Below are 25,431 nucleotides of genomic sequence, written 5' to 3'. Positions count from 1 at the left end.
TAAGAATTGTGGTTAATTTTTTCACTGCCATTATTCACATACCCCACTGGACAGCACAAATGATGGACTCAGAAAGAGCAGTGTTACTGGTCGCTGTTTTAATCTATTTACGTCTAATGCATAATGATTTTGTATCGCTGTATTCCACGCTTTTTCGGCGCCATGATAGAAATATGATGGAATTTGTTTGCCTATACGCTGCCGTCGCGTTCTGTTCGTCCTTTCTGGATGAGGGTAGGAACAGAGCAACCTGATCTCAGAATTCCGTGTAATGTTCACGGACTTCATTAACCCCGAATCTGTGGTGGCATCATGGAATCGCCGAAAGTTCCGTGATGGGCTCACAGAAGGCATCAGCCGTGGTCCATGCACAGATTCACTGGTTTCCGCGGCGTGAGCACGGCTGATGCCTGTCACTGACTTACATTGGTATCACTTCTGTGAGTCCATCACGGAATTTTTCTGTGAGCCCATCACGGAATTTTCGGCGATTCCGTGATGCCACCACAGATTCGGTTAATTAAGTCCGTGAACATTACACGGAATTCTGTGAGATCATGTTGCACAGAGACTGCTGGCAGCTTGTTGTGTTTTCCTCAGAATGCGATGCTTTCTTCCCTCCATCGTTTCTAATCTCCGTATTATTACAGGTGCGTGTCACATTATTCATGTGTGTCACAAGCGCATGCGCACTTTGGTCAGAGCGGCAATACTGCGATTAAGGTGTTTACATGCCTGTATATTCCGATTAAAATCGGCGTACGCCACCTATGTTAATACGATTATGCTTGCTGCGATTATGAGCTTAATCGCATTATTTAGATCGAAGTATTGCGTTTACATGAGGTAAAGCATAATCGCAATATCGCCAAAATCTCATTATAATCGCATTAAGAGGGTCCATGTAAACGCACTCAATGTAATCTATAAATCTTTATTTGAAGTGTAAAATTACTTTTACGCTACCTTTGAATCGTGTTCGCGATATTTAACGACCTCTTGACACCTCTCTTGTCACATGTTTAGCTATCACAGATATTATAACATAGCTTTTTTGGCTTCTGATCACAAATGTTGCCAAACTTTGGAGCGCTTGGATCCAAGTATCCAATTCTGGAATTGGAATCAATTTTCGATTCTCAACCCTACTTTTAGAGTTGCTTTACAGCAGAACCTGAAATGTCTTTATAGTTGAGGTTCCATAAAGGATTTTGTTATTTTTCTTTTTATTACTCTGAAGCTGCTTTGAGTGACACGAATGAGTGACATGAATCTTTAGGCACCTCGAGATCTGATTCAGTTCAGATCAGGCTGAATTTGAGAAGGAATTAATGGCAATAAGTTGGAATGAAGTTTTACAACATAATCAAGTAAATAAATGTTGTGACAAAATTATGATTAATATTAGTCGTATTGTAGATAAATGTATTAAATGTCGGAAGAAATCATATAGAAAAATACAGCTTCCTTGGATAAACGATACGATACGTCAATTAACGAAACAAAGAGATCATGCTTTAAAAATGTATCTTAAAACTAGACATGAAATAGACTTGCAGTTTTTTAAAGGTCTGAGAAATCAAGTAACTAAGGAATTTCGTATTTTAAAATCAAATTACTTCATTCACATATTATCTGAAGCTAAGGGAAATGGTAATACAATAAGGAAACAAATTAATAGTTTAATAAAACCAAAAAGTAAAGCTCAGGATAAATATATTCTTAAAGTTGGAGATGAAATTGTTCATGACTCAAAAAGAATTGCAAATATATTTAATGATTTTTTTATTCAATCAGTAAAAGATCTTGCATCTAATTTTTCAGAAGTTGATAGGCAGTACATAGAGGTGGATCAAGATGCTAAACAATTTGAGAACATGGAGGATAACATTAAATTATTTGATATTCAGGAAGTGGATCAATCTTTAATTTTGAGAACTATTAATGAATTAAAAACTACATATTCTAAAGATATATATATATAATCTTGACACTGTCTTTTTTTTAAAAAAAATGTAAGTGCTTTAGTCAAGCCCCTTACTCATCTAATTGATCTTTCTATCAGAACTGGGCAGTTTCCTGATAGTTGGAAAAAAGCATTGGTAAAGCCTATTTTCAAATCTGGGAATTCAGATGACATGGTTAATTATAGACAAATTAGTCTTCTTCCAGTTCTTTCTAAAGTGCTGGAAAAGGTTGTATCAGAACAATTTTTGCATCACTTAGAGAATAATAATCTTTTACATCCTTTACAATTTGATTTTAGACATAACTATTCCACAGAAACAGCTACTTGCTTATTATTAGAAAATATTAAGCGGTCACTTGATAAAGGACTCAAAGTTGGTGCAGTATTCCTGGATTTGAAAAAGGCATGATACTGTAAATCATAATATTTTAATGTCAAAAATAACAATTTTAAGTACAATTTATCAAAACGATCTCTGTTATGGTTTGATTCGTATCTAAAAAGTCATGAACAAAGTGTTGTCATTAATAATGTTAAGTCAGTTCCTCATAATATCGATATAGGAATTCCTCAGGGAACAATTTTGGGTCCGATTCTTTTTAGTATTTATATTAATGATCTTCCAGAAATGTGTCCTGATTAGGCATGGGTATGACGGTATGATAACCTTAGATAAAAAATATCACGGTATCACGGTATTGCGATTATAGCTCTAAAATACGTTATTTTTAAATGTCTGAGTAAAAAACAACAACGTTTTTTCCACTGAACACAATACATATTTTTAAGAAACATATAGAACATTTTGGAATGGTAAACATGTCAGGCTAAATAATTAATATAAATAATTGAATTATTGTTAATTAAATTACGGCAGTCACTTAAGTGAGCCTAAACCTGCAGCTCAACAATAAATTATTTTCTGCAAAAAAAAAAATCCTTCTAAATGAAAAAAAATTGAAAATGTAGTCACTTAACCTAAACCTATAGCTCAATAATCAAAAACATAAATCAAAACAATTTCTGTAAAAAGCAAAAAATGCAGTCATTAAACCTGCAGCTCAACAAGGTTTTTGGAGATATGCTCACTTTCTACACATTCATCTTTCAGTCCAAGTTATGAGCGGTGAGGTACAAAGATGTGTGCACATACACATAACGAGAGTGCGCGTTTGTGTCTCACACACACACACACGGTCTCTCTCCGTATAACACTCAAACAGTGGCAAAGACACCTGAGCCAGCAGTTTGTTTCTTTTTTAACTGACGTGATTTTGAACAGATGTAAACAATGGCAGGAGGCTTAAAATTATAGACGTGATACCAGCTAAATTTATTGTACCAAATCGCAGAAACGTAGTACTTTAGTCTGCTATTCCTTGCTCTGTGAAGTAATGTGAGGGAGGAAACTAGTTGACGTTAGCTAGTTAATTAGCTATGCTATCTGCCTCGGTAGCAAGCAAAATAGTATTTATTTCAACACTGAAACAACCGGCGAATGGGTCTCTGTCTTGATTGAGGGTGAAAGAGGGAGAAATGAAGACGACACAGATATATCGTTTGTGTACGACCTGGAAGTATTTATTTAGCGATCGGCGCCAAAATGGCATCTGTACGGAACATCGTTGTGTACGGAACATGATTGGTCTACGTTACCCGAGAAATTCCCATACAGCAGACTTCGCCTTTTTCGATGGTTCAGCGATTCACCTCATGCGGCCATCATCCTACACACAGGTTACTCTCTCTGACCGCTGTCTGGAGGGGGAGGGGTCATGTGACTCATTACGCTCTTCACTGCTCACAACTGAGGGAGTCCGCCACTTTCCGTCTTTGACGACACGTAAAAAAACTGTGCATACCGCAGGAACGGTATAACAGAAAATTTTAGTGGTTTTGAAACCGTGAATTTTCCAAACCGCGGTATACCTTGAAACCGGTTATCGTCACATGCCTAGTCCTGATGCAAGTCTTCAAATGTATGCTGATGACACGGTCATCTATGTATCTGGTAGGAATTGTGTGGAAATTGAAAAGTTATCAATAAACTTAGAGAATAATAAGAAATTGTTTAACATATGATCATGCTTTTTTGTTTTTAAATTCGATGATATTATCACATATAGTATATGGATTATCTATTTGGTCTCAGACAAATCAATGCATAACTAATCAGGTTGAATGTCTTTACAACAGAGCTTTGAAAGTTTTAGATAGAAAGCAAATAAGATACCACCATTGTCAGACCCACAGTAAATATAAGATTTTGAGCTTTGCTCATTTTGTCTTTTTTTCATTATGTAAAGCTTGTTTAAATGGACTTGCTCCTATGCCTTTATGTAAATTTTTTGTGAGATTACAGGGAAGCAGTAGATCCACTAGAGCGGCTTCTAGTGGAAACTGTAGAGTTATACATTGTAAAACATAATTTGCTCAGACTGCTCTCTCAGTGAAAGGTGAAAGGTTTTAATTTGTTGCCTGATTATTTAAAATCTACTGCAAATTATAATTATTTTAAAAAAGCCACAAAATCTTGGTTGATACATCAACAAACTTGTAGTCATGTTTAGTGTATTAGTATTAGAAATGTGTGTACTACTTGTTTATTTTTGTAATTGTAATTTATAAAAGCCCTCCTAGGGACAAGTGTTGCATGGGATGACTGTTGTTTCAGTTTCATCTATGTTTATTGTATCTGTCCCTAAAAAATAAAACATAAATAAATAAGATTTTGAGATATCGATACCGATACCTTGATCTCAATACCGGCTCCTGAACGATACTTTTTTCGATACCAATTTTATGAAATCAATTTTATAAGATTACATTACACACACACACAAAAAAAAAATGCTTTTATTTTTTCAACTTCTTAATGTTTATCCAGACTCAAAGACTCCTGAGCCACTGCACAAAAGGAACTAAATATATCCAATAGGGCTGAATGATTTTGGAAAATAATCTAAATGCAATTTTTTTTTACTAATATTGTGATTGAGATTTAATATGCAATTATTTTTAAAGCTCTTCATGTTCTGTATTATTCAACAAAGACAAGCAATAAATCATTGTATAGCATGACCAACACAATATTAGATAGATTAAACATAAATGTTCTTTTCTGTAGGACAGGCCTGTATGTTGCCATGAAATTAGGTGATGCAAGAATTGATATGAATGACATTTTTATTTAACACCTACAATCACACTAGTATATTGACTGATTTGTTGAACTTCTAGCCTTGTAAGCATGTAATAATTATTATGACAACATAAAGCACTGACAAATAAGCCTGGGTGTAAAGATTAATATGAAAGTCAGTAACAAATCTAAAGTTGATTGCAGAAATATAAAAACAAATCTGTTGCTTTACCACACTCAGTATTTAGGTCATTCAAAGTCACTGTAATAAACATATGTAAACATTTGGACTGCACTTTTTAAACACTGCCTGTTAACTTTAGACAGACTTTAAATAAACAAATAAGAAATATATGTATATACACACACACATTTATACAGGGCCTAAAATTAACACACGCCAAGCGCCAAATGCAAGTGAAAATCGGTGTTGGCGAGTAGATGTAACAGTGTCAGTCGCCAGTTGGCGGGTACAACTTTTACAAAATATAACAACGCAATGTAGTGAAAACAACAGCCAGTTTTTAAAGAGATTCACTGTTTCTGACAAGCAAATAAAACTTTACCGAAGACAAGATCATCGTGATGCTGTTCTGTCATAAGCGACAAGAGCGAATCAAATAATAGGATACAAACGGGCTGATAAGGTCAGAGCAGTGTGATGGCCAGCTTGTCCCTAGACACGGTTAAAATAACTTTTACCTTGAGAAGATTTTGCTGCTTCATTTCGAAAGATTAACTTTTCCCTTCTTTATTCTTTATAACCTGAGAATGTGGCGACACATAGCTTGGTTTGAAAGGCTGCAAGTTCGGCTGAACACATACACTGAGCCGCTTCAGACAGCGCACCAGTAACGCTTCAGCGGACAAAAACACACAATTATGTCAAAATGTGCGGTTTTGGCGCGTTCTTGTTAGGGCTGTCGCGATAACCGCAATATCGCGCTATTGATAAGCATAACCGCAGAAGAATGCAACAACCGCGATATTTCAGTGTTTTCTTTTTCGTAAGGTTACGCCCTTCTTGTTTTACACTTCGTGCATGTGTACTGAATATTAGTAATGATAACAATGTGTATCATGCTGATTTGCACCGAGGCTCAGTAAATTTGCACTTAACAAGCCTAAACAGACAGCGAATGAGAGAGAGATCGACTGATCGCGTGCGATTATCTGCGTCTGTCCTTCAGGCCGAGTCATTTGTGAAAACAGGCTGTCATGTCCAAGGAAAGCGAAATCTGTCTTAGCATCGACGCTCTGCTGGTCAGCTGAGCCTTTAAAAGTGGCGCTCAAAGTTAAAATGATTTAAACAGCGTGTTTCATTACAAATCTCTGAATGAATCTGCGCTTTTGAGCGTGTAGTTGAATGAAGACTCCCTCAAAGACAGTCTCTTGCCGCCACCTTGAGGCGAAACAATGAAGCTGCACTGACTGACAGCCGTCTAGAACACGCAGGTGAAATATCAACAGAAAAAGTATCTTGTCAGTCAGATTCGAGGATCAGAACTAACTGTTATATATATATAGGCTAACAATATACTAATGATCTTATTGTCAGGTTTAAGTTTTGTTATGTGGACCGTTATTTTGTCATTCTCTTCTGTTTACTTCACTTCCTGTTTCAACGCGATTTAGTTTCAGTTTTATTGGTTTCTGAATATGACCTCCTTACATCGTAACATACATACACAGATTATATATATATATATATATATATATATATATATATATATATATATATATATATATATATATATATATATATATATATATATATATATATATATATATATATATATATATATATATATATATATATATATATATATGGTAATACCGCATACCGCCACTCAAAATTACCGCAAGGGAAATTCCTTAACCATGACAGCCCTAGTTCTTGTAAACGTAGTCTTAAGTGAGTTATAAAATCTTAAATGGCCGTAAAGACTTGGATGTGACAGATCCGCGTCATGTGCATCGTTTAAAGAGACAGCGCTGATTTTTAAAGTGAAACCTGCTAAAGTCTGTTATTGATGTAAATTAAAGAACAAAAGACAAAGAGAAACCATTGGACTGTTATAGAGGCTGATTAACTTTTGTAGCTTGAATAAAGATTAATCTGTAAAGTTTATGCATATACAATTAATAGTTTGCTTTATGTTTATGATGGTTTTAAAATCACAAAAGTTGTTATATATTTCAAAGCCTATAAAATGTTAAAAATAATGGCTTTCTATTATACTGTAATGTTGAATGGCTATAATTAATAGGTAAAATTGAGGGAAAATGCATTTAATAGAGACACGAGTAGCAGGACAAATTAAAAACATAGTAAATATGTTTAGTCATTGTAGTAGTTATAACTACCTGCAAAAGAGTTTCATGGCCGGTAAAAAAAAGAAATTTCGCCGGAAAGTTTTAACATGCCATTTGCAGGTGTGGCAAAAAGTTAGTTTTAGGCCCTACTATCTTTTTTATATAGTCTATATTATCGTAAGGTCGAAGTCTTCAGTAATGAAATGCATCGTAACCATGTGCCGTTTTGAAGTACGTTTGTTCTTATACGCTTTCAAACATTTCCACGTGTAGCGTGCCAGAGTTGCCAGGTTTTCACAACAAAACCCGCCCAATTGCTACTCAAAACTAGCAAAAAAATCGCGTTTTTTCATATCGCGATATTATCGCAAATGCAATTAATCGTTCAGCCCTAACATCCAACACAATAAATCAGCGCAAATAATTTTAATAAAGCTCAAATAGTTTTCAGTTTACACATCTGTAAGGCTACTTTTACACTAGTGCATGTTCGTTTTAAAATGCATAGCTCAGACAGAATCATTATTTCTATACATTTTCCACTAATTTACTGATAAGCATTAGCACCTTCCAGCGCGGTCTGCTGATATGTATAACGTTATAAGCCTTCTCTCTTCCGCAATCACTGTTCTTACTCAAGAGGACATAACATATTTCAGCAACATTACATGGCTAAAACACACATAAGACGGCAAATGGAAGTTATTACAAACACTTGATGGTGGTTTAAAGTGAGTTTTGAGTAAAAGCGGAATATAAATATTATTTATTGTCTTATGTAGCATGATGCTGCTACAATGTGCAAGAATGGTCATGTAACAGGCACTTTCGATCATGTAGTATGGACGGAGATCTTCTCTGAAATGCCAGTATGGACAAGAATCCTTTTCATTTGTAAACAAAAACGCACCAGTGTAAACGTAGCCATACATTTAAGGGGGTTGGGACACTTTCACGCTACAGCCTCACGTGAGCCACATTTCCAAGTGTATCCGGTGTAAACTAGGTGTGTTCGACTTAACGCGGCTCTGCGCAGGACCGAGAGAGCTTTAGAGAGCAGACTGCTTCGTATGCTTTCGAATCGCTCTCGTGGATGTCAAACACCAATCGATCTGTGCGGCGCCACTTCTAGTCGAACACACCTAGTGCTGCAGGCTTATTGGCTCACTGACGTTGACGAGATTAACCCCTTATGTATCGAAGTGTGATACTGAACGACAATACGTTTTTCGATACTCGATTGTATCGAGGCAATTCAGTCGGTGCCTAAAAAGTATCGAACCCGATACCCAGCCCTAATAGAAAATGAAGGAGAACAAAGAAATGCATTACAAGCAACAAACAAAAAGTGCTTTCAGTATCTGAGTGTGCTTGAAGTTTCTCTTTAAAGCTTCCAGACAAAGAGCAGACAGTTCACTGCCTCTTTTGCTAAGCATTATTGCTGTTTGATTATTACTGATGGCATCACAGACAGCAGCAGATCAGATAGGCTGCATCCACACGAATGCACAGACATATTTTGACATATGTCTTGTCCTGTTGTTAAAACAAAACTGTTTACAAGAATCACTAAAGAGAGAATCGCAGCGCATTGATTTTTTTTTTCTCCCAGCCCTACCCATAAATACATCTTTAAAACAACAGATACCTGGGGACCAAATTTAGCCGTTTTCCTCTCTGGAAGAGGTGGGGGATTGGAAGCAAAACAAAACACAGCTGTGACTCCAGCATGTGAGCAGCGGCACACCCCTGCGCTTTCCTTCCTCTCCAGCTTCACGTCTAACCCTACGGCCCCACCAGCCGCATCACGTTTAACTCCCAATTTCCTCCCAGGCTGAATCCTGAGGGCGGTCGGCTCCCAGCGGTCCACTTTATCCCTGCATCCCCTGAACGCACTCACCCTGAACTTCTACCCCCCGCCTAAACGAACCCAGCGCCCACCCCGGGCCCAACCGCAGCTTCAGAAGTGGGAGCGACCTCTGGGAAACTCTGCTCCACTTTCCCAACACGCACTTCCTTTCACAAGCCCCCGTCCCGCCCGCTCACAGCAGACCTCCTTCTGCATGGGAATCACACTGGGTCGCTTGATGCAAGTTTCCATTTTAACATGCAGGCTAGACGTTGAAGTAAAAAATGCAATACATGTATGATTCCTGTTGCTCTCACAATGAGAGCAGTAGGAAGCCGGAATATATTCTAGCAATTTAATTTCTGCTCAAGCTTCTTAAGAGGTCAACAGTCTTGCTTTCAAAATCAGAAAAATAAATGAAAAATTTGGTCCAGTAGAGCTAATAAAAGCCAAATCCCATATGAGCTGATCTCTTTTAATAGACTCGATGCATGATTGCTTTCTCATTTAGCCACTGCAACTTCAGGTGCAACGCAGTGTATCAAAATTGGGAGAAACTTGAGCACAAAATTAAATCTTTGATGAAGTGTTACATGAAAGGACCGAGCAATACTAATACAATCCACCTTCACAAAAAATATTTTAAAAGCTTCCGGAACTGTTAGGTTTAGGTTTCCTGGAAATGTTAGGTTTAATATAATATGCTAAAATGTTATGATTACCACAGATAATGTTATATATACACACTGCCCTTCAAATGTTCAGTAAGATTGTTGATGTTTCTTTAAAGAAGTCCATTATGCTCATCAAGGCTGCATTTATATGATCAAAAATACAGGGAAAAAAAACCAATTTAAAATAAAGGTTTTCTGATTTAATATATATTCAAATTAATTTATTCCTGTTATGCAAAGCTGAATTTTCATCAACCATCACTCCAGTGTTCAGTGTGACATGATCCTATATGTGACAAATATATTCTACAAATAAGAATATACATGAAAATATGACATGAGAAGCCTTTTTAGAGGGAATGCATTTAAATCTGTTTCCATAGAGTCAATTCCACTGAGCTCGCTCTGGAAGGCCTTGAGAGAAGTCAAGAGCATTCTTAAAGGAATGAGTCTGTGAAGATTACAGTATTTTGAAAGCCTTTTACCCCCGGGTGAGTAAATGACTATGTGCTGCCAACATTTCCACAAAGGAACTGTTTGACTCAAACATCCAACGTGTACTGTAATATTCAACTTCCTCTGTAAATTACATAGAAGACCAGATAATTCAATTGTGTACATATATTTTAACTTATAGATTACATATATCCACAATGGTCAACCTTCTAGCTATTAAAATTAAGGTTATTTTCAGACTTGTAGAACATTTGCTTTGTTACGGAGCAGGAACTTAACACGGTTACAATGTTGCATTTTATTTCTTGATTTGTTTGCTTTCACACAGCAACATTTCAAAGTAGGGATGCACGATATTTATCGGTAATAAATGATAAATAAATGAAATCCGATAACTAGATCCGATAAAGTACTCTTGCTGGTAAATCAATCAATCAGTCTGATTTATCTGAGAGTCATCCACTTTCCGAGTGCAAGTGACTGCAGCTTTAAACTGCAGTGACTCTCAGCTTGTGTCGCGCTCATTACGTCATCATCTGTGAACATGTCTTCGCCAGTCTGGAAGTTTTTCTCGGTGGCAGAGGAGGACAATACCATTGCTATTTGCAACTCATGTTGAGTAAGGATTCCGAGAGGAGGAAAAAAGGCGTCAAGTTTTAACACAAATCTTATATCTCACTTGAAAGGTCGTCATCGCGGCGAAGCTGTATTAAAAGAAAATAATAATTAGGGACTTTAAGCATCGCCTCCACTAGGGCTGGGCAAAAAAAAATGATTTTTCGATTAATCGTTTTTTTAATGACGTCGATTCGATATCGATTCTCAAAAGCCGCGAATCGATCTTTTCCCGAATTTATTTCAGCACACATTTAAAATGAGATCTAATTAATGTGATTCTTATCATTAGTCTTCTCCACTAGACGTCACCCTTATTTACCGATGCGCGATGTTACAACAGAAAGCCTGTCATTCATTCAGTGCTTATCATGGCGGAGATACTGTTGATGAGAACCAAGAACAAAGCCATACGCGTGATTGGTAATGCTCGGGTGAAATGCTATAGTAATACTATAAATCTGTGGAAGCATTTGATATCACGCATAAGGCGCCATGATTTCTGCAATGAATGAATGAATGAATGAATGAATGAATGGCGGATGGCGCGACGCACTATTTTGTTTACTACACACTTAATAAGCGCGGACGACGCTCGCGGTGTTTTCATCTTCTGCCGTCTCACTATATGATGATATTAACACACTGCTGCTCTGAGAGTCATTTCATTAGCATTTTACAGTTTAATTTGAGAAAACTACCGTCATATCACATGATACACAGCAGCTGAAAGTTCCTCACGGCAACCTGTCAAAATAAAAGTTTAGTTTAACATTAAGAGCTTAAGACTCAATGCTGCTACTACTACTACTAATAATAAATATTAATAAAGGAATAATCACATTTGTTTTTTTAATTTTAACAGTAAACCTTTGTGCAGCATTTTGTTTGCCAAAAAATAAAAGGGTTTAATTTTCATTTGATTAGGATAAATTAAATGAATGTTTTATGCCTTCATCTGATTACCCGAAAAATTAAGAACATTTAATAGGGCTCTATTATTGTTTAAGAAAGGACCCTATACAAAAAAAGAATAGGTTTAAAATACAGGCCTGTGGGTCTTAATTTCTTTTTATTAATTCACCATTTGTAAACTGTGTTTACTGTTAATTTTTTAGAAATAGCAATAGCTTTTGTCTTAAAACTATATTCACTGAATGTAATAAAAAAAATCGAGAATCGAATCGAGAGCTTGCGAATCGAAATCGAATCGAATCGGGACATCTGAATCGATACCCAGCCCTAGCCTCCACTGCTGGAACGGCAACAGCATTCCAACGTCATATTGTTAGTTCGTGACTTCAGCTGCTACTTCGTGGCATTCTAATGTAACCGTCTACTAGCGGAGAACAGCTGCTTTGCCGTAGTCGTTACAACGTGACAGCTTATGTAGTTAAATGTTGCGTTTTATGGTATATACCATTTAATTCCATCAGTATACGATTCTACCATTAGTCTTTCATTTAATCTGTGTTGATTATGTTTTAAACTTAAGCTAATTTTAACGATTTTTTTTGTTTGTACAAAGATATGTCTGCTGTTAGCAACAGCACCTCAAGTAGCACTGAGACTAAAGATATATGAAGAGAACAATGTAATTATTGCCTAAACATCCTCCTCATAATCCATTTGTATTTAAATAAATGACTGCTCCGTCTTGTTTAGGTTGCTTAATGATGTTTTATGTTCGGTGTAACAGCTTACTTCCGGTCAACGTAGCCGTTCCATTCTCAGCTGTTGCTTAAAGTTCCTATATAAATTCCTCATCCTCATGCACTAAAAAGGTTGAATAGATGCATTTCTTTATGCATGAAATATTTGAATATAAATTTGTTTTTAATTGCAGATAAACCATAGTTCTGTCATAGCTCTGTTAAACCATTTCTGTTAGTATTGTGGAGCCTTACACAAAAAATAAAAACATTTGAAGAGTCAGGACTGATGTTTGCTATTATAATTAGGCCAGAGCTACTAAAATATCAGGTTCATCAGTGCATCTTAGATTTTGTATTCTCCTGGGTGCACAAACTGCAGATTATATGAAAATTATACCAAAAATGTGAACTCATCAGTTACCGGTATAGGCCATGAGAAGGACTTAATTATCGGTATCAGTTAAAATTTTTCATATCGTGCATCCCTATTTCAAAGTGTATCAAAAAGTGTTTATGCAAGTCACATGGGAGTAAAGTGTCCTCTTATTGGTCAGGGTGCACCTGTTTACGTTCCTCACAGCGTCATACATCAAGATGGATTGACAATCAAGCCTTGTTCGTTCAGTCGGATTGCTTTTTCACCAAAACCGAACTGCTGCACAGTTGGTTTTCAATCGGACCAAGACCACCTCATTTCAGGAGATCTCGGACTGATTTTTTGTTCCATTTTGATGCAGATCTAAGCATAGCTGCGGTGTTCATATATGCCAAAACAAACCAAACTAAAGGAGGAAATGTGCCAGATTCAGAAACAAGCCCTAAGAGGCACATCAGTCTCTGAAATAGGAAAGTTATGAAGGTAAACTACATTTGACAGTTATTTACTAATCAACAGAATAAGACAAACATTTCAAAATGCTCAAGGCATTCTTGGCAAAACGGAGGCAAACAAGTGGGACTGGAATATTCTGCTTTGCCAGGTAACAGAAAAGATGATGCAGAAACATTAGATTTGATCCGTGTACAAATGGCACATCTGACACATGGAGTTTCTGATGTCAGTTTGATCAGTCATAACCTTACGTAACTCACATCAAGCACGCATGTTTGACCATATTCGATGAGCTCTATGTACATGTGTAGATCAATGTTTATATATATGAATAAAAGCTTAAATTAATTCTGAATTAATTATGAACTTTGAGTGTCAAAGCTTTGATCGTATAGACTTTCAACGGAGGGAATAAAAGCTTTCACGAACAACATGCTGCAGCCCTAAACATAATGGCTGAACCAGCGCTTTAATTTCCATTTTATATTAAAAGTGGAGAATGCACTTGGTCTAAACATATGGTCCGAGTATAATCGGAACATTTGGTAATACTGTTGTCAAAATCATGAATGTCTGAAGATGACTGTTACACAGTACCAGAGCCCAAAAGGGTTTGGTTTAGTAATGAATATTGGGTCATTTTAGTGGGATTAGCGAGTGATGTAATCCATAACAATGACTCATGAATCTGGCACAGAACGGGTTAACCGTTGGTAATCTCACTCAAACCACAACACACACATGCTGGAGGATGCTGACGTCGCTCGACGGCTCTGAAGAGTATGGGATCAATTAAAAAAACACAACAGGCCGTTATGGTCTGAAACGTTTCCTCTCATTCATTCTCTTTCAAGAGCTCATATGGAAATATGGTCACAGTTTGTGTTTTCATGCAATTAGCCAAAGCTTTCTTTCACTGAATAAGATAATTAGAGGAGGGGAAATACATTGGATTTTTAAGAAATGGACTCCAACATGAGCTCACATCACACACATCCAGAAACGCACGGAGACGGCCAATTATTTCCCAATCTCCAGCATCAAAGTTATAAAGTACCTGTAATCCTGACAAGGTTTGGAAATGCTCTGGGGTGCATTTCTCAAAAGAAACTATGGTCACAAGTTCCACCATTTCCAATAGAGTTCAATGGAACTAACGACTACATTTAGCTAACAATGCTTTTGGAAAATGCACCCCTGGTTCTGACAAACTTTGTCTTATAATTAAAAGTTTCCTCAAGCAGAAAATAATGCCTTTACATCTTAGAAATATTCAACTGGAAGGTTTTTACATACAGCCAATGTACAGAACAATGACCAAAGTGGGTGTTAAATGGTAGCCATATTGTAAATATAGTCAGCTGGAATGTGATTGGCCTTTAACGCCAAAATAGTTTAAACAATTTTTAGTTGTTGTATCAACACAGTTTTAACACTGAAACAATACTAAGTGCTAAATGGTTGTAAAAGGCTACCGAAATACTTCTAAATCAAATCTGAAATTTTAACAAGATCTGTATGAAAAACAAATGTTGAAACAATGTTGCGCTATCAACACAAAATTGAAATAATTTCAACAGGGATTCAACTTTGATCCATGAAATACATAGGCTTACTAGACATAAATATTCGAAACACATTTCATTAAACCTCATTTTATTAAACAAAATAATTGCCATTCTTCTACTAGATTTGGAGCGGAGCAGCGACAGAGATTAAAGAACGGCTGGAACGCGGTTTTGACCAATCAGAAATCAGGAGTAGATCTCTGCTGACTTCTGATTGGTCAATAAATTACAGCGTTCCAACCGCCTTTGCGCAACTGAAAATACATATACAGTAAATACATTAGATCAGTCACAAGCATCCGTGAAGAATCATTAAAAATAAAATTACTTGCATGCGCCACTAAAACACTGTAAAAAGCCTCGTCAAAACCCTATCATAACATCAGTTTAAAGTTAAAAGGACAAAACCCTTTCTAAACAAAATGAGCCTAAAAGGCTGATTAGTGCTCACCGCAAACCGATCGATAAAGCGCTGTCAGCTAATGGAAATCAATTGTCAGCTTCACTGTCTACAATCACTAAGTCGAACGAGCCATTTCGCTTTTAGCCGTTCACATGAACGCATTCGGAGTGATATAACCATCAGCTGACTGGAACGAGCCGTTCATACCTGATTGAGATCCTGGTCCGTCAGAAGATGCAGCTCTCGAGGCTTGAAGCAGTTCTGACATTTGCTTTTGTTGAAAATGTTCGCTTGAAATTTCCTACACGTGTTTTCCTTTGCACTAGACATCTTATTCCTCTATTTGTGCGCGTCTCAAATCCCAGCAACGAAAAGAAGACAGACAGCAATGATCCCGACGCTCTTTCATCCGATTCTTGACACGGTCGTCATGCAAAACATGACCGGTAACAGCAGCTTTAACTTACTCCTCGAATCTCCTTTGCAGCAGCCAAACTAATCAGAATGTGAGTAGTTTATGTAAGCAGATCTCTAGTTAACAGGCCTGCTCAGTGTTTTGGCTGATGTGCTTGAGTTCATGGCCTGGCCTCACAAAGCGACTCTCTAATCTCATTTCTGCGCGAATCAATGCTGGAATTGTGCAAGCGGTAAACAAAGCGATTATTTCACGCGTTCCTCCGGTCAAATGAAGCTGGACCTTCTAGGAAGCGATGGAAGAAAAAGAAAAAAAACGCTGGTGAGGTATCCCGGTTTTCAATCCCAATGGCAAATTCTCTCTCAGGCTCGAAGTTTTCACGCAGTTGACTGCTAGCGTCAGTTAGCTCGCTAATGAAGCCTCTCCCCCTGCTCGTTTAGCGGAGCGTTAAAAATCCCAATGTTCGGCGAACCTGACATGTTATCCTCCGCCGGTACCGTGCATGTCTTAGCTCGAACCTTACGGCTCCACGAGCTGCGATAAACGCGTCGTTTCGAAGCTTTTCCAGGCTAGCGAGGGGCAGTTTTCTCTCCCCTCAGTCGCGCTCGAGCTTTCCCAATGGAGGGAGGTCGCGAGCTCGTAGATTTGCTGCTGGAATTTCATTTTCTCTCGCGAGAGTTCGGAGCGCGAGAGCTGGACAGTCCCGGAGCGAAGATAGATATCCACCCTGTGGACACTAGTGAACATGTGCACAATTCTGGACAAAAGGAGTAGCCTATAAATTAAAAATGGCATCTGGGATAACAAATAAATAAATAATAATGCAGTTATTAAATAATAATGAAAAATGTACAGATTTCTCAATGCTTTCCTGTTATTTTCTATATGCATACTAAGAGACAAAACCTTTTCACAAGAAATTCCAAAACAAACGGTTTATCTTTGCCATTGCAGTTACACATTAACATCATTCACGTCTATACAATATACTAACATTTGAAAGGATGTTGCTTATTTTATGGGATATTGCTTATTATAACATTTTTTGATTCATTCATTGACTGAATCCATAACAACAGAATCTTGTTTCAAGAGCTCAATAAAGTGAGCATACATTTTTTGGTTTCCTCTTTTAATTTAGTTTAATATAATTTGATCTTTGCTGAATTAAAGTGTTTTGCTTTCATATGGCACTTGATTATTAAATATTGAACATTTAAATATTGAAAATTAAATATATTTTGAAACTGTTGTTTATCTTTATTGTGTAGGCTAATTTATTATGTAATCCAGTAGGTCTTATAAACAGTTGACCCACAAATTAATTCCGTAATATGTTAAACTGCTTATGTGCACTGTAAAAATTAAATAAATAAAGGCTTTACAAGAAAAACATTTCAAAATTACATATGTGTTATTTGCTGTTTCTTTGTAAATAACTTTACTTGTAAATTCTGAGTGAAAATAGTTTCTGGAAAATTGTTTATTTTTCAGTGTAATAGCATAAATAATGGTGCATTTTAACAATATTTTACATATGCACTATCAATAAAATAAAATGTAAAAATCTACTAAAAAAATATTAAATTTGTACATTTTAACAATATTTGACATATGCACTATCAATAAAATAAAATTTTAAAATCTATAAAAAAACAAAAATTGTGCACTTTAACAATATTTTACATAAAATAAAAAAACACTTTATTTTACAGTGTCCACATTACATGTTACATTTACTTACTGTATTAATAACAGTACGTTATGCATAACTGCAACTAACTCTAAACCAATCCCTATTTCTAACTATAAAGTATATGTATTGTAACAAAGACACCTTAAAATGTATAATTTTGTACAATGTAATATAGATAGAACCTCAAGGTAACCTTGAATGCCTCTCTACGTGCCTGAGATAGTATTCACAACAGTGGCTCAGCCACATGCTATTAAAAGAGCCGTGATCCGGACGAGTTCCCCGGCTGCCACTGGCTCTGAATGAACAGGGAGGACGGCAGGCTTCTGTCTGCTTTCCTGACCGGACAACAACACACATTTCCTCTGAAGGCTGGCTTAACTCTTTACACACACTGTAAGTACACTGAAAATAAAACAGATTACGGTCGCCTGCATGTAGGTTAGTGTGTATGCTGTTGACTGGCGCTATATATCGGTGCTGGTCAGGCGTTAATCTATCTGTGACACTGTTGCTTGTGTTGGACTTGGAAATGTTTTGTTAAAAAGCAACAAAATGGTTGTTGGTTAAATCCCTGAATACAGTAACAGTGAGAGAGGCACATCTATTCTTTTCATGTATGTCCAAATATGTGCTTCTTGTGTGTCCAGTGGCAGTGGCGAGAGCTTGGCTATTTATAGATCTTGTCCTCAGCCACACTTTTATGGAACTAGTGACACACAATACTGTATACAGCTGATCAGCATTTGTTAAACAAATAGTTCACACACAAATAAACATTTGCTGAAAATGTCCTCAGGCTTTCCAAGATGTAGATGAGTTTGTTTCTTCATCAGATTTGGAGAAATGTAGCACATGCTCACCAGTGGATGCTCTGCAGTGAATGGGTGCCGTCAGAATGAGAGTCCAAACAGCTGATAAAAACATCATAATAATCCACATCACTCCAGTCCATCAGTTAACATCTTGTGAAGCCAAAAGTTGCATGTTTGTAAGAAACAAATCCTTCATCATTTTGATGTGAGGGACAAGGAGGGAGCGTTATTATGGATTATTTTAGCAACAGTATGGTTTAAAATTTGTTTCTTACAAACATGTAGCTTTTTGCTTCACAAGATGTTAACTGATGGACTGGAGTGGTGTGGATTACTTGTGGATCATTCCAGTTTAGAAAGTAATGCAGGATCATTTCTTGTATTCTCACATGCAAAGGTTTTATTTAATTTTTCTTGGTTTTCAGAAGATGGGTATCCCATCGTTTATGGTGCTGCCGCTGCTGATCGTGGTGTTCGCTGGAGTTTACTATGTTTACAATGAGGTCATGCGCTTCATGTCCAAGTCCATGGTGCGGAACAAAGTTGTGGTGATCACAGACGCCGTGTCCGGGATGGGAAGTGGTAATGCTTAATTGAAGTTCTATTAATTACTACTTCACCACAAAATTAAACAAAGCCAGTATAAAACTTGGTCATTTTTTCTTAGTGTGAAGAACATTTTAATAATCTTCAAGAACCTTTTGTCCAGTGAAAAGGTTCCATGGATATTGGAGGTTCTTCATGGAACCATATAAATTCTTTTGATGTTTTATGAGAATATGTTATGATGGTTCACCCATGGTCCACCCAAATTTTTTTTGTTTTTTGTTAAATTTGACAATTTTTTGATTGTCATAAACATGCTGCCATGAGTAATTATTACATTTTTAAATGGTACTAAAAAGTAAAATTATGGGTGTAATTCGAAAGACATTAATCATTAAAAACACTCACTTCTAATTTCAAAGATCAGTTTTTCTCCAGATTTAAATACTTTTAAAACAAAATAAACTGTATAAAATATTCTTGTTGTAAACACAAATCTATAAAAATTATTTATTTTAAATACTTTTTTTATCATAAAGTGACATTTGATCTGTTAAACATTATAGAATGTAATACTTTTTGTTAATGTTATTAATGGAAGCAAAACCAAGGCTTGTTATCATAGCATATTATTTGGAGTATATGTGTACAGTTCAGTGTGTGATAGGTTTGGGTTTGGAGTGAAAGGATCTCATCAATACATCTGTACAGAGGACAAAGAGCAGTCCGTGTGAGTCTGAAAGAAAGCAGAGAGCATAAAGGCTGATTAAACGTGAGCTGTGTGCGCTCAGACTGATGGGATTGTGGGGTTTCTGTGTTGTGATTGGGTCAGATATTCGTCTCTGAAAGGAACGAGCAGATAACACTTTTATCATGTTTTACTAAGGATAGGCTGCATTTCATGACACTATCTGCAGATCCTCCATTCTTTCTGCTACTGTACACTGCTAAAAATGATATTTTTTACTCAGTACTTTTATCTTGTTTTCCAGTACAAATATCTAAACGTTCTTAAATCAAAATACATCAAAATAGCATAATATATTAAGCTTAAAATTTCTTTAAATATCATCTTTCAATAAGGTCAGAAAAATAAGCTAGTTTACACTGGAAGCCCATTTCCAGCACAGGTTAAAAAATAAAAATAACTGCAACTTTTTATCTCGCAGTTTAGACTCTTTTTTGTTTGTTTTTTAATTTGCAAGTTTATAGCTTGCAATTGTTTATATCTTGCAGTTCTGAGTTTACTTCTCTCAATTCTAAGAAAAGCAAGAAAAAAAGTCAGAGTTGTGAAATGAAAAGGCACAATTACCTTTAAAATGTTTATCCTGGCAGAAGCAAGCTTTCATATATTTCACTTTAAATTAAGTTTATTTTTCTGACCTCAGTGGCATATTTTTTTTGTGTTTTCAGCAAAAACTCACTTAATTTTAAAACATTTTTCAGAAAACATATTATGTTATTAGTGTTCCATTTTGGCCAAACTTGATTTGCATTGCATGTATCTTCCATCCTCTGATCCTGTCTCTGTCCTGTGTTTGTCAGAATGTGCCAGACTGTTTCATGAAGGCGGTGCGAGGCTGGTTCTGTGCGGGCCGAGCTGGGATAAGCTTGAATCTCTGCATGATTCTCTGTGCAGTGGATCAGACCCCAGTAAAGTGAGTATTAAAGTCCCAAAGACAGAAACCATCAGCAAGCCTGTCACTGTGATCACTCGCTCTCTTCACTTTCAGGATTTTCATAGTTCAGGCCGTGTCTTTGTCTCTGTCAGCGTTTCTTCCTCTGTCATGAACAATGGCAGGATTTCCTCCTGACAGCCGAATGTCCACGAGTCTCCTAAAATACTGCTGTTTCAGACAACATGTTGACTTCATTTATTTTGTCATAATCATACTGCCATGACAAATGTTGCATTTCCAAATGCTATTAAAAAGCAAACACCTATTAAATTATGGCTGGAGTATATAAGGACAGTAAATCATTAAAAGCACTCAGTACTGATATGATCAAAGAACACAGCAGAACACCATTTTTCTCCAGTAAAAATACCTTACTTGAGAGGCAAAACTGCATAAGATATTTATTTTAAACAATTCTATTAAACCCACATGCTCTTTTAATCTCAACTTTACTTTTAAAGACTTAAATTTATTTAATATTTTGAACAATCAATGGCTTGGAAAATATTAACCCCATCCCCCCTCCAAAATTTTTTTTTATGGTCCTGTATAAAATATATACTAGAACATTCTATGATGCTTAAAAAAATAGTGCACCAAAACTATTCAATTTTTCTTCTTCTTCTTTCTCCAGTAAACAAATCTAAATATAATGAACTCTTCTGCTCACCAATTCTGCATGTATTTAATCCAAGAGACAGTAAAAGCAGTAATATTGTATATTATTAGTAATAAGCTTAAAACTTAATAGCTTAATAATCATAATAATTTTCTATCTGAATATATTTTAAAATTCAGTTTATAATATATATATATATATATATATATATATATATGTTCACACACACACACACACTGACACACACACACACATTACTGACCTCCAAAATAATTCTAAAAGTATTTTCAAGCATTAATGTGGCATCTGGCTTCCTACTGTCTATACTTCCTGTTTCAGACTTTCACACCCAAGCTGGTGCTGCTGGACTTCAGCGATATGGAGAACATTTCGGATGTGATCACAGAGATTGGCGAGTGTTACGGCTGTGTGGATGCGCTGATATGCAACAGCAGCATGAAGGTCAAAGCACCGGTGCAGAATCTCTCTCTGGAGATGGACAAAACTGTCATGGACGTCAACTACTTTGGGCCCATAACACTGGCCAAAGGTAGACGGCTGCAGAAACACAGCGAGGAACATGCAGACGGTTTATTGGCGGAAAGAATGTTAAAGCGCTGCTTGTTTTTGTTGCAGGCATTCTTCCGTTAATGATCACGAGACGGACGGGTCAGTTTGTGCTGGTCAACAGCATCCAAGGGAAACTGGCTCTACCATTCCGAACATGCTGTAAGAGTCACTTCCATCACTTTCCCACCAATCTGCAGTGAATGGGTGCCGTCAGAATGAGAGTCCAATCAAGCATCACAATAATCCACACCACTCCAGTCCATCAGTTAATGTCTTGTAAAGCACAAATCTGTGTGCTTGTAACAAACAGACATTTTTAACTAAAATACGAGTCCATAATCCATAATAACACTTCATCCAGTGAAAAGCTCGTCTGGTCTGAATCAGGAGAGAAATCTGCACAGATCAAGCACTGTTTACAAGCCAAAACAGCTCTGAACAAATATGCGGGTGGATTTTGATGTGAGAGACAACAGGAGATATACTTTTTCACTGGAGGAAGCATTGTTATAGATTATGGATTATATGATTATATCATATTTTAGCTAGAAGCAACGGTTTGAAGTTAAAAACATCTTAATGATGGATTTGTTTCTCACAAATATGCAGGTTTTGTCTTCTCAAGACGTTAACAGATGGACTGGAGTGGTGTGGATTACTTGTGGATTATTGTGATGTTTTCATCAGCTGTGTGGACTCTCATTCTGACGGCACCCATTCAAATTGAGCAAAATATGCAAATAAGGTATTAATTAAATAACTTTGCATCGGAACTACTTTGCATCTGATGTGTTTTCAGATGCCGCGTCCAAACATGCAGTCCAGGCGTTCTTTGACTGTCTGAGAGCAGAGGTGGAGGAGTACGGGATCTCTGTCAGCACCATCAGCCACACCTTCATTAATGCAGGAGCAGAGAACGGTGCTCCCTCCCAAACGCCGCCCACCAACCGCCTCTGGGCCTGTGAGTAACCCGACTGGCACTGAGTCACAGCAATGCTCAATTATCCAAAGTATCAGTGTAGCTACTTGTTCATTTTGTACAGTAAAAATGCTGACATACACCCTCAGATACATCTGGTTCCTGACGTATGTGCTACACTAATTGCATCACAAACCTGTTTGCTAGTCTCTGTCAGTGTCACACCTTTGCTCTGGTCCAGAAACCTAGTGAGAAACCAGCCTGTGTAGACAGGACTTTAAGGCATCATAGGTGCACTATAGAGTGTTGCCAGATTGGGTAGGTATAGGCTTGGTTTTGACAGAAGTGTGATTCATACATTTTATTGAAGTATACATGAAATACTTAAATATATTAGATTGCGTATTAAAAATAAAATAAATATATATATATATATATATATATACTGTATATACACATACATATACAATATATATACACATACATACGTATATATATATATATATATATATTAAAATGAAGAAAATGTCACTCAATCAAGCAGTTAAAGTGGCACAAAAAATTATGTTCAGATGACTTATATAATATGATATATATATATTGTATATAAATACAATATTTACATACAGAAAAATACATAAAATCGATGAAAATTTTATTTTATTTAGTTAGTTATTTATTCGTTCATTAATTTTCATGTTTTTCAGGTGTTCAGTTTTTTTATTTTATTATTTTGTTTTTCACATTTTGGCACGTTTTGACCAATCAACAGGCTGGAAAACATTTTGATTAAAACACAGTTCAATCTAATAATAGTAATTAACCCAGTATTACTGTCTATTTATGCTTATTAGAGTAGAGTTAGATTAGCAGCTGCTAAAATCAGACTCTGTTCTATTTGTATGAAGCACAGACTGGTTGTCTATGTAGATCGTTCCAAATCTGACTCTAATACGGTTCCTTAGAAGGCAGCAGTCTATGTAGGCAATAAATAGCATGGGCTGCTCTTCAGGTTTTGGAGCAGATCCACTGACTCCAGTCTTGTTCCAGACATCTCTGGTAAGCTGAACACTCACGGTGTGACTCCCAGCAGTCTGGCCCACGAGATCGTGAGGACGGTGAACCGGCAGAATCGAGAGGTCCTCCTCGCCCATCCCGTGCCGTGGGTCGCCCTCTACATCCGCTCGCTGCTGCCCAGCTTCTTCTTCGCTGTGGTGGCCGCCGGCGTGAAGGACGGAGCTATGGCCGAGCAGCTGAAATAAAGACAGACGCCAGGCTTTCATCAGCTTTGAACTGCTACGTGATCGAGGCAGAACACTACAAGTGTATTAAACAATGGATATCATACTTTCCCAGTTGATTAATCCCAGTGCAATTGTTTTCTATTAAGCTTTCTGGAATGGTATGTTTAAATATGCAAATTAGGCATTGTCTAATTTGCATACATTTCCAGAACAGAAATCAGAAATTTGTAGACATGTTATTGGTCTTTCCAGAGGGGATTTTGCATTTCTCTTTTTATCACTCCATACATCAGAAAACAAAGACATTTTCATCATATTTATAGGAATAAAATGTTGTTTAAATCAGTATGAATGATATATGAACAAGCCCCTCTGTAAAAGCCTTCAGAAAATAGATAGGAATAAGACTGTAAAGTTTGCTGTATGTAAGAGAAAGAAAAAAAAACTCTTTAAAGAATGGAAATCTACAGATGCAAATAGACAAGCTGCAATAAAATAAACACTTAAATGTGCATTTTAGATGTTTTATTTCCTCTAATCTGAAAGAAGACATGATATGGAAGCAAAATAATCTAAAATCTCAAAATTCACCAGTGAAAAGACCTTGAAAATGATTATTCTTCATCCATTTAACTTAAGAATAAGATAAACTAAAATAGTACAATTTAAATGCTTGTTGTGTTTTCTGTGTCTTTTTTGTACTGTGCATCAAGTATGTAGAGATCACATATAAAGCTGCGGTGATGCGACTCACTATCAGCACCTAGTGGCACCTAGTGATGGAACAGCAGCACTGTTGCACCTGAAGAGGGCAGTAAGCACAAGCCAAACACACACTTATGACTGACATACACCAGAAGATAACAGAGACACAGTATAAACATGTGCTTGATGAGGTGTACTGATATTCAGATTCAGGCTTTCATAAAGCATATGAATAATACAATTAATACATGTCTGTTATATAATTAAACTAGTGTTCAAATTGTTATTGTCATATACTGTAAACACAAAAACAGGGTTTAATAGCTATGTTATGGTATTATGATATTAGAGACAATCAACTAACATTGCAAAGCAACTTCAGTCCTGGCCTGTTACAACATTGCTGTCAACAACCAAAGTACTGCAGCAAATTAGCATGAGTATGACCAAAAAAATATGTTTATATATAACATACATTTAATTTTTTTTGCTGTTTCATATATTTCAAATTGATTTACTGTCTAATTTAGCTATAATAGTCCTATCGGGGCATGTTGTCACAAAAGGTCAGCATGAGTTCAATGAACAATATCTTTAATTCTGAGCAATAATGGTGGAAACAATATACTTCATTCTACATTCTATACTGCATTCTTATAGTAATGTTTATGGAACATTCTTATGACTTTATTAATATTTAATATATGTAATAACATTGAGAGAAAACATTCTGAGATCAACATT

General features: G+C 36.4%; 2 protein-coding genes across 3 annotated transcripts in view; one reads left to right on the top strand and one right to left on the bottom strand.

Annotated features, from left to right (window-relative positions):
• Positions 1-16,572, bottom strand: part of mprip (myosin phosphatase Rho interacting protein) — a 61,758-nt gene extending 45,186 nt beyond the window's left edge. The window contains exon 1 of the mRNA XM_058792959.1: positions 15,687-16,572. Within this exon, the coding sequence (XP_058648942.1) occupies positions 15,687-15,809 (123 nt within the window). The 5' untranslated portion in view covers positions 15,810-16,572. The remainder of the gene's footprint in view (positions 1-15,686) is intronic.
• A 1,255-nt stretch (positions 16,573-17,827) lies between these two features.
• Positions 17,828-24,652, top strand: dhrs7cb (dehydrogenase/reductase (SDR family) member 7Cb). Of its 2 annotated transcripts, none has more exons than XM_058793775.1 (7): positions 17,828-17,986; positions 18,831-18,987; positions 20,497-20,609; positions 21,589-21,799; positions 21,886-21,978; positions 22,619-22,780; positions 23,789-24,652. In XM_058793775.1, exons 2-7 carry the CDS (start codon positions 18,834-18,836, stop codon positions 23,998-24,000), a joined length of 945 nt encoding a protein of 314 aa, XP_058649758.1. In that variant the 5' UTR covers positions 17,828-17,986; positions 18,831-18,833; the 3' UTR covers positions 24,001-24,652. The 2 variants fall into 2 exon arrangements, with proteins under 2 accessions (XP_058649758.1, XP_058649759.1); XM_058793776.1 differs by having other exon boundaries at positions 17,853-17,986; positions 18,834-18,987.
• Positions 24,653-25,431: the final 779 nt, after the last annotated feature.

This window comes from Onychostoma macrolepis, chromosome 12, assembly GCF_012432095.1.
Source record: "Onychostoma macrolepis isolate SWU-2019 chromosome 12, ASM1243209v1, whole genome shotgun sequence".
Taxonomy (NCBI): Eukaryota; Metazoa; Chordata; class Actinopteri; order Cypriniformes; family Cyprinidae; genus Onychostoma; species Onychostoma macrolepis.
Note: the sequence above shows the minus strand (reverse complement) of the source record. Positions and strands in the feature narration are given on the sequence as shown.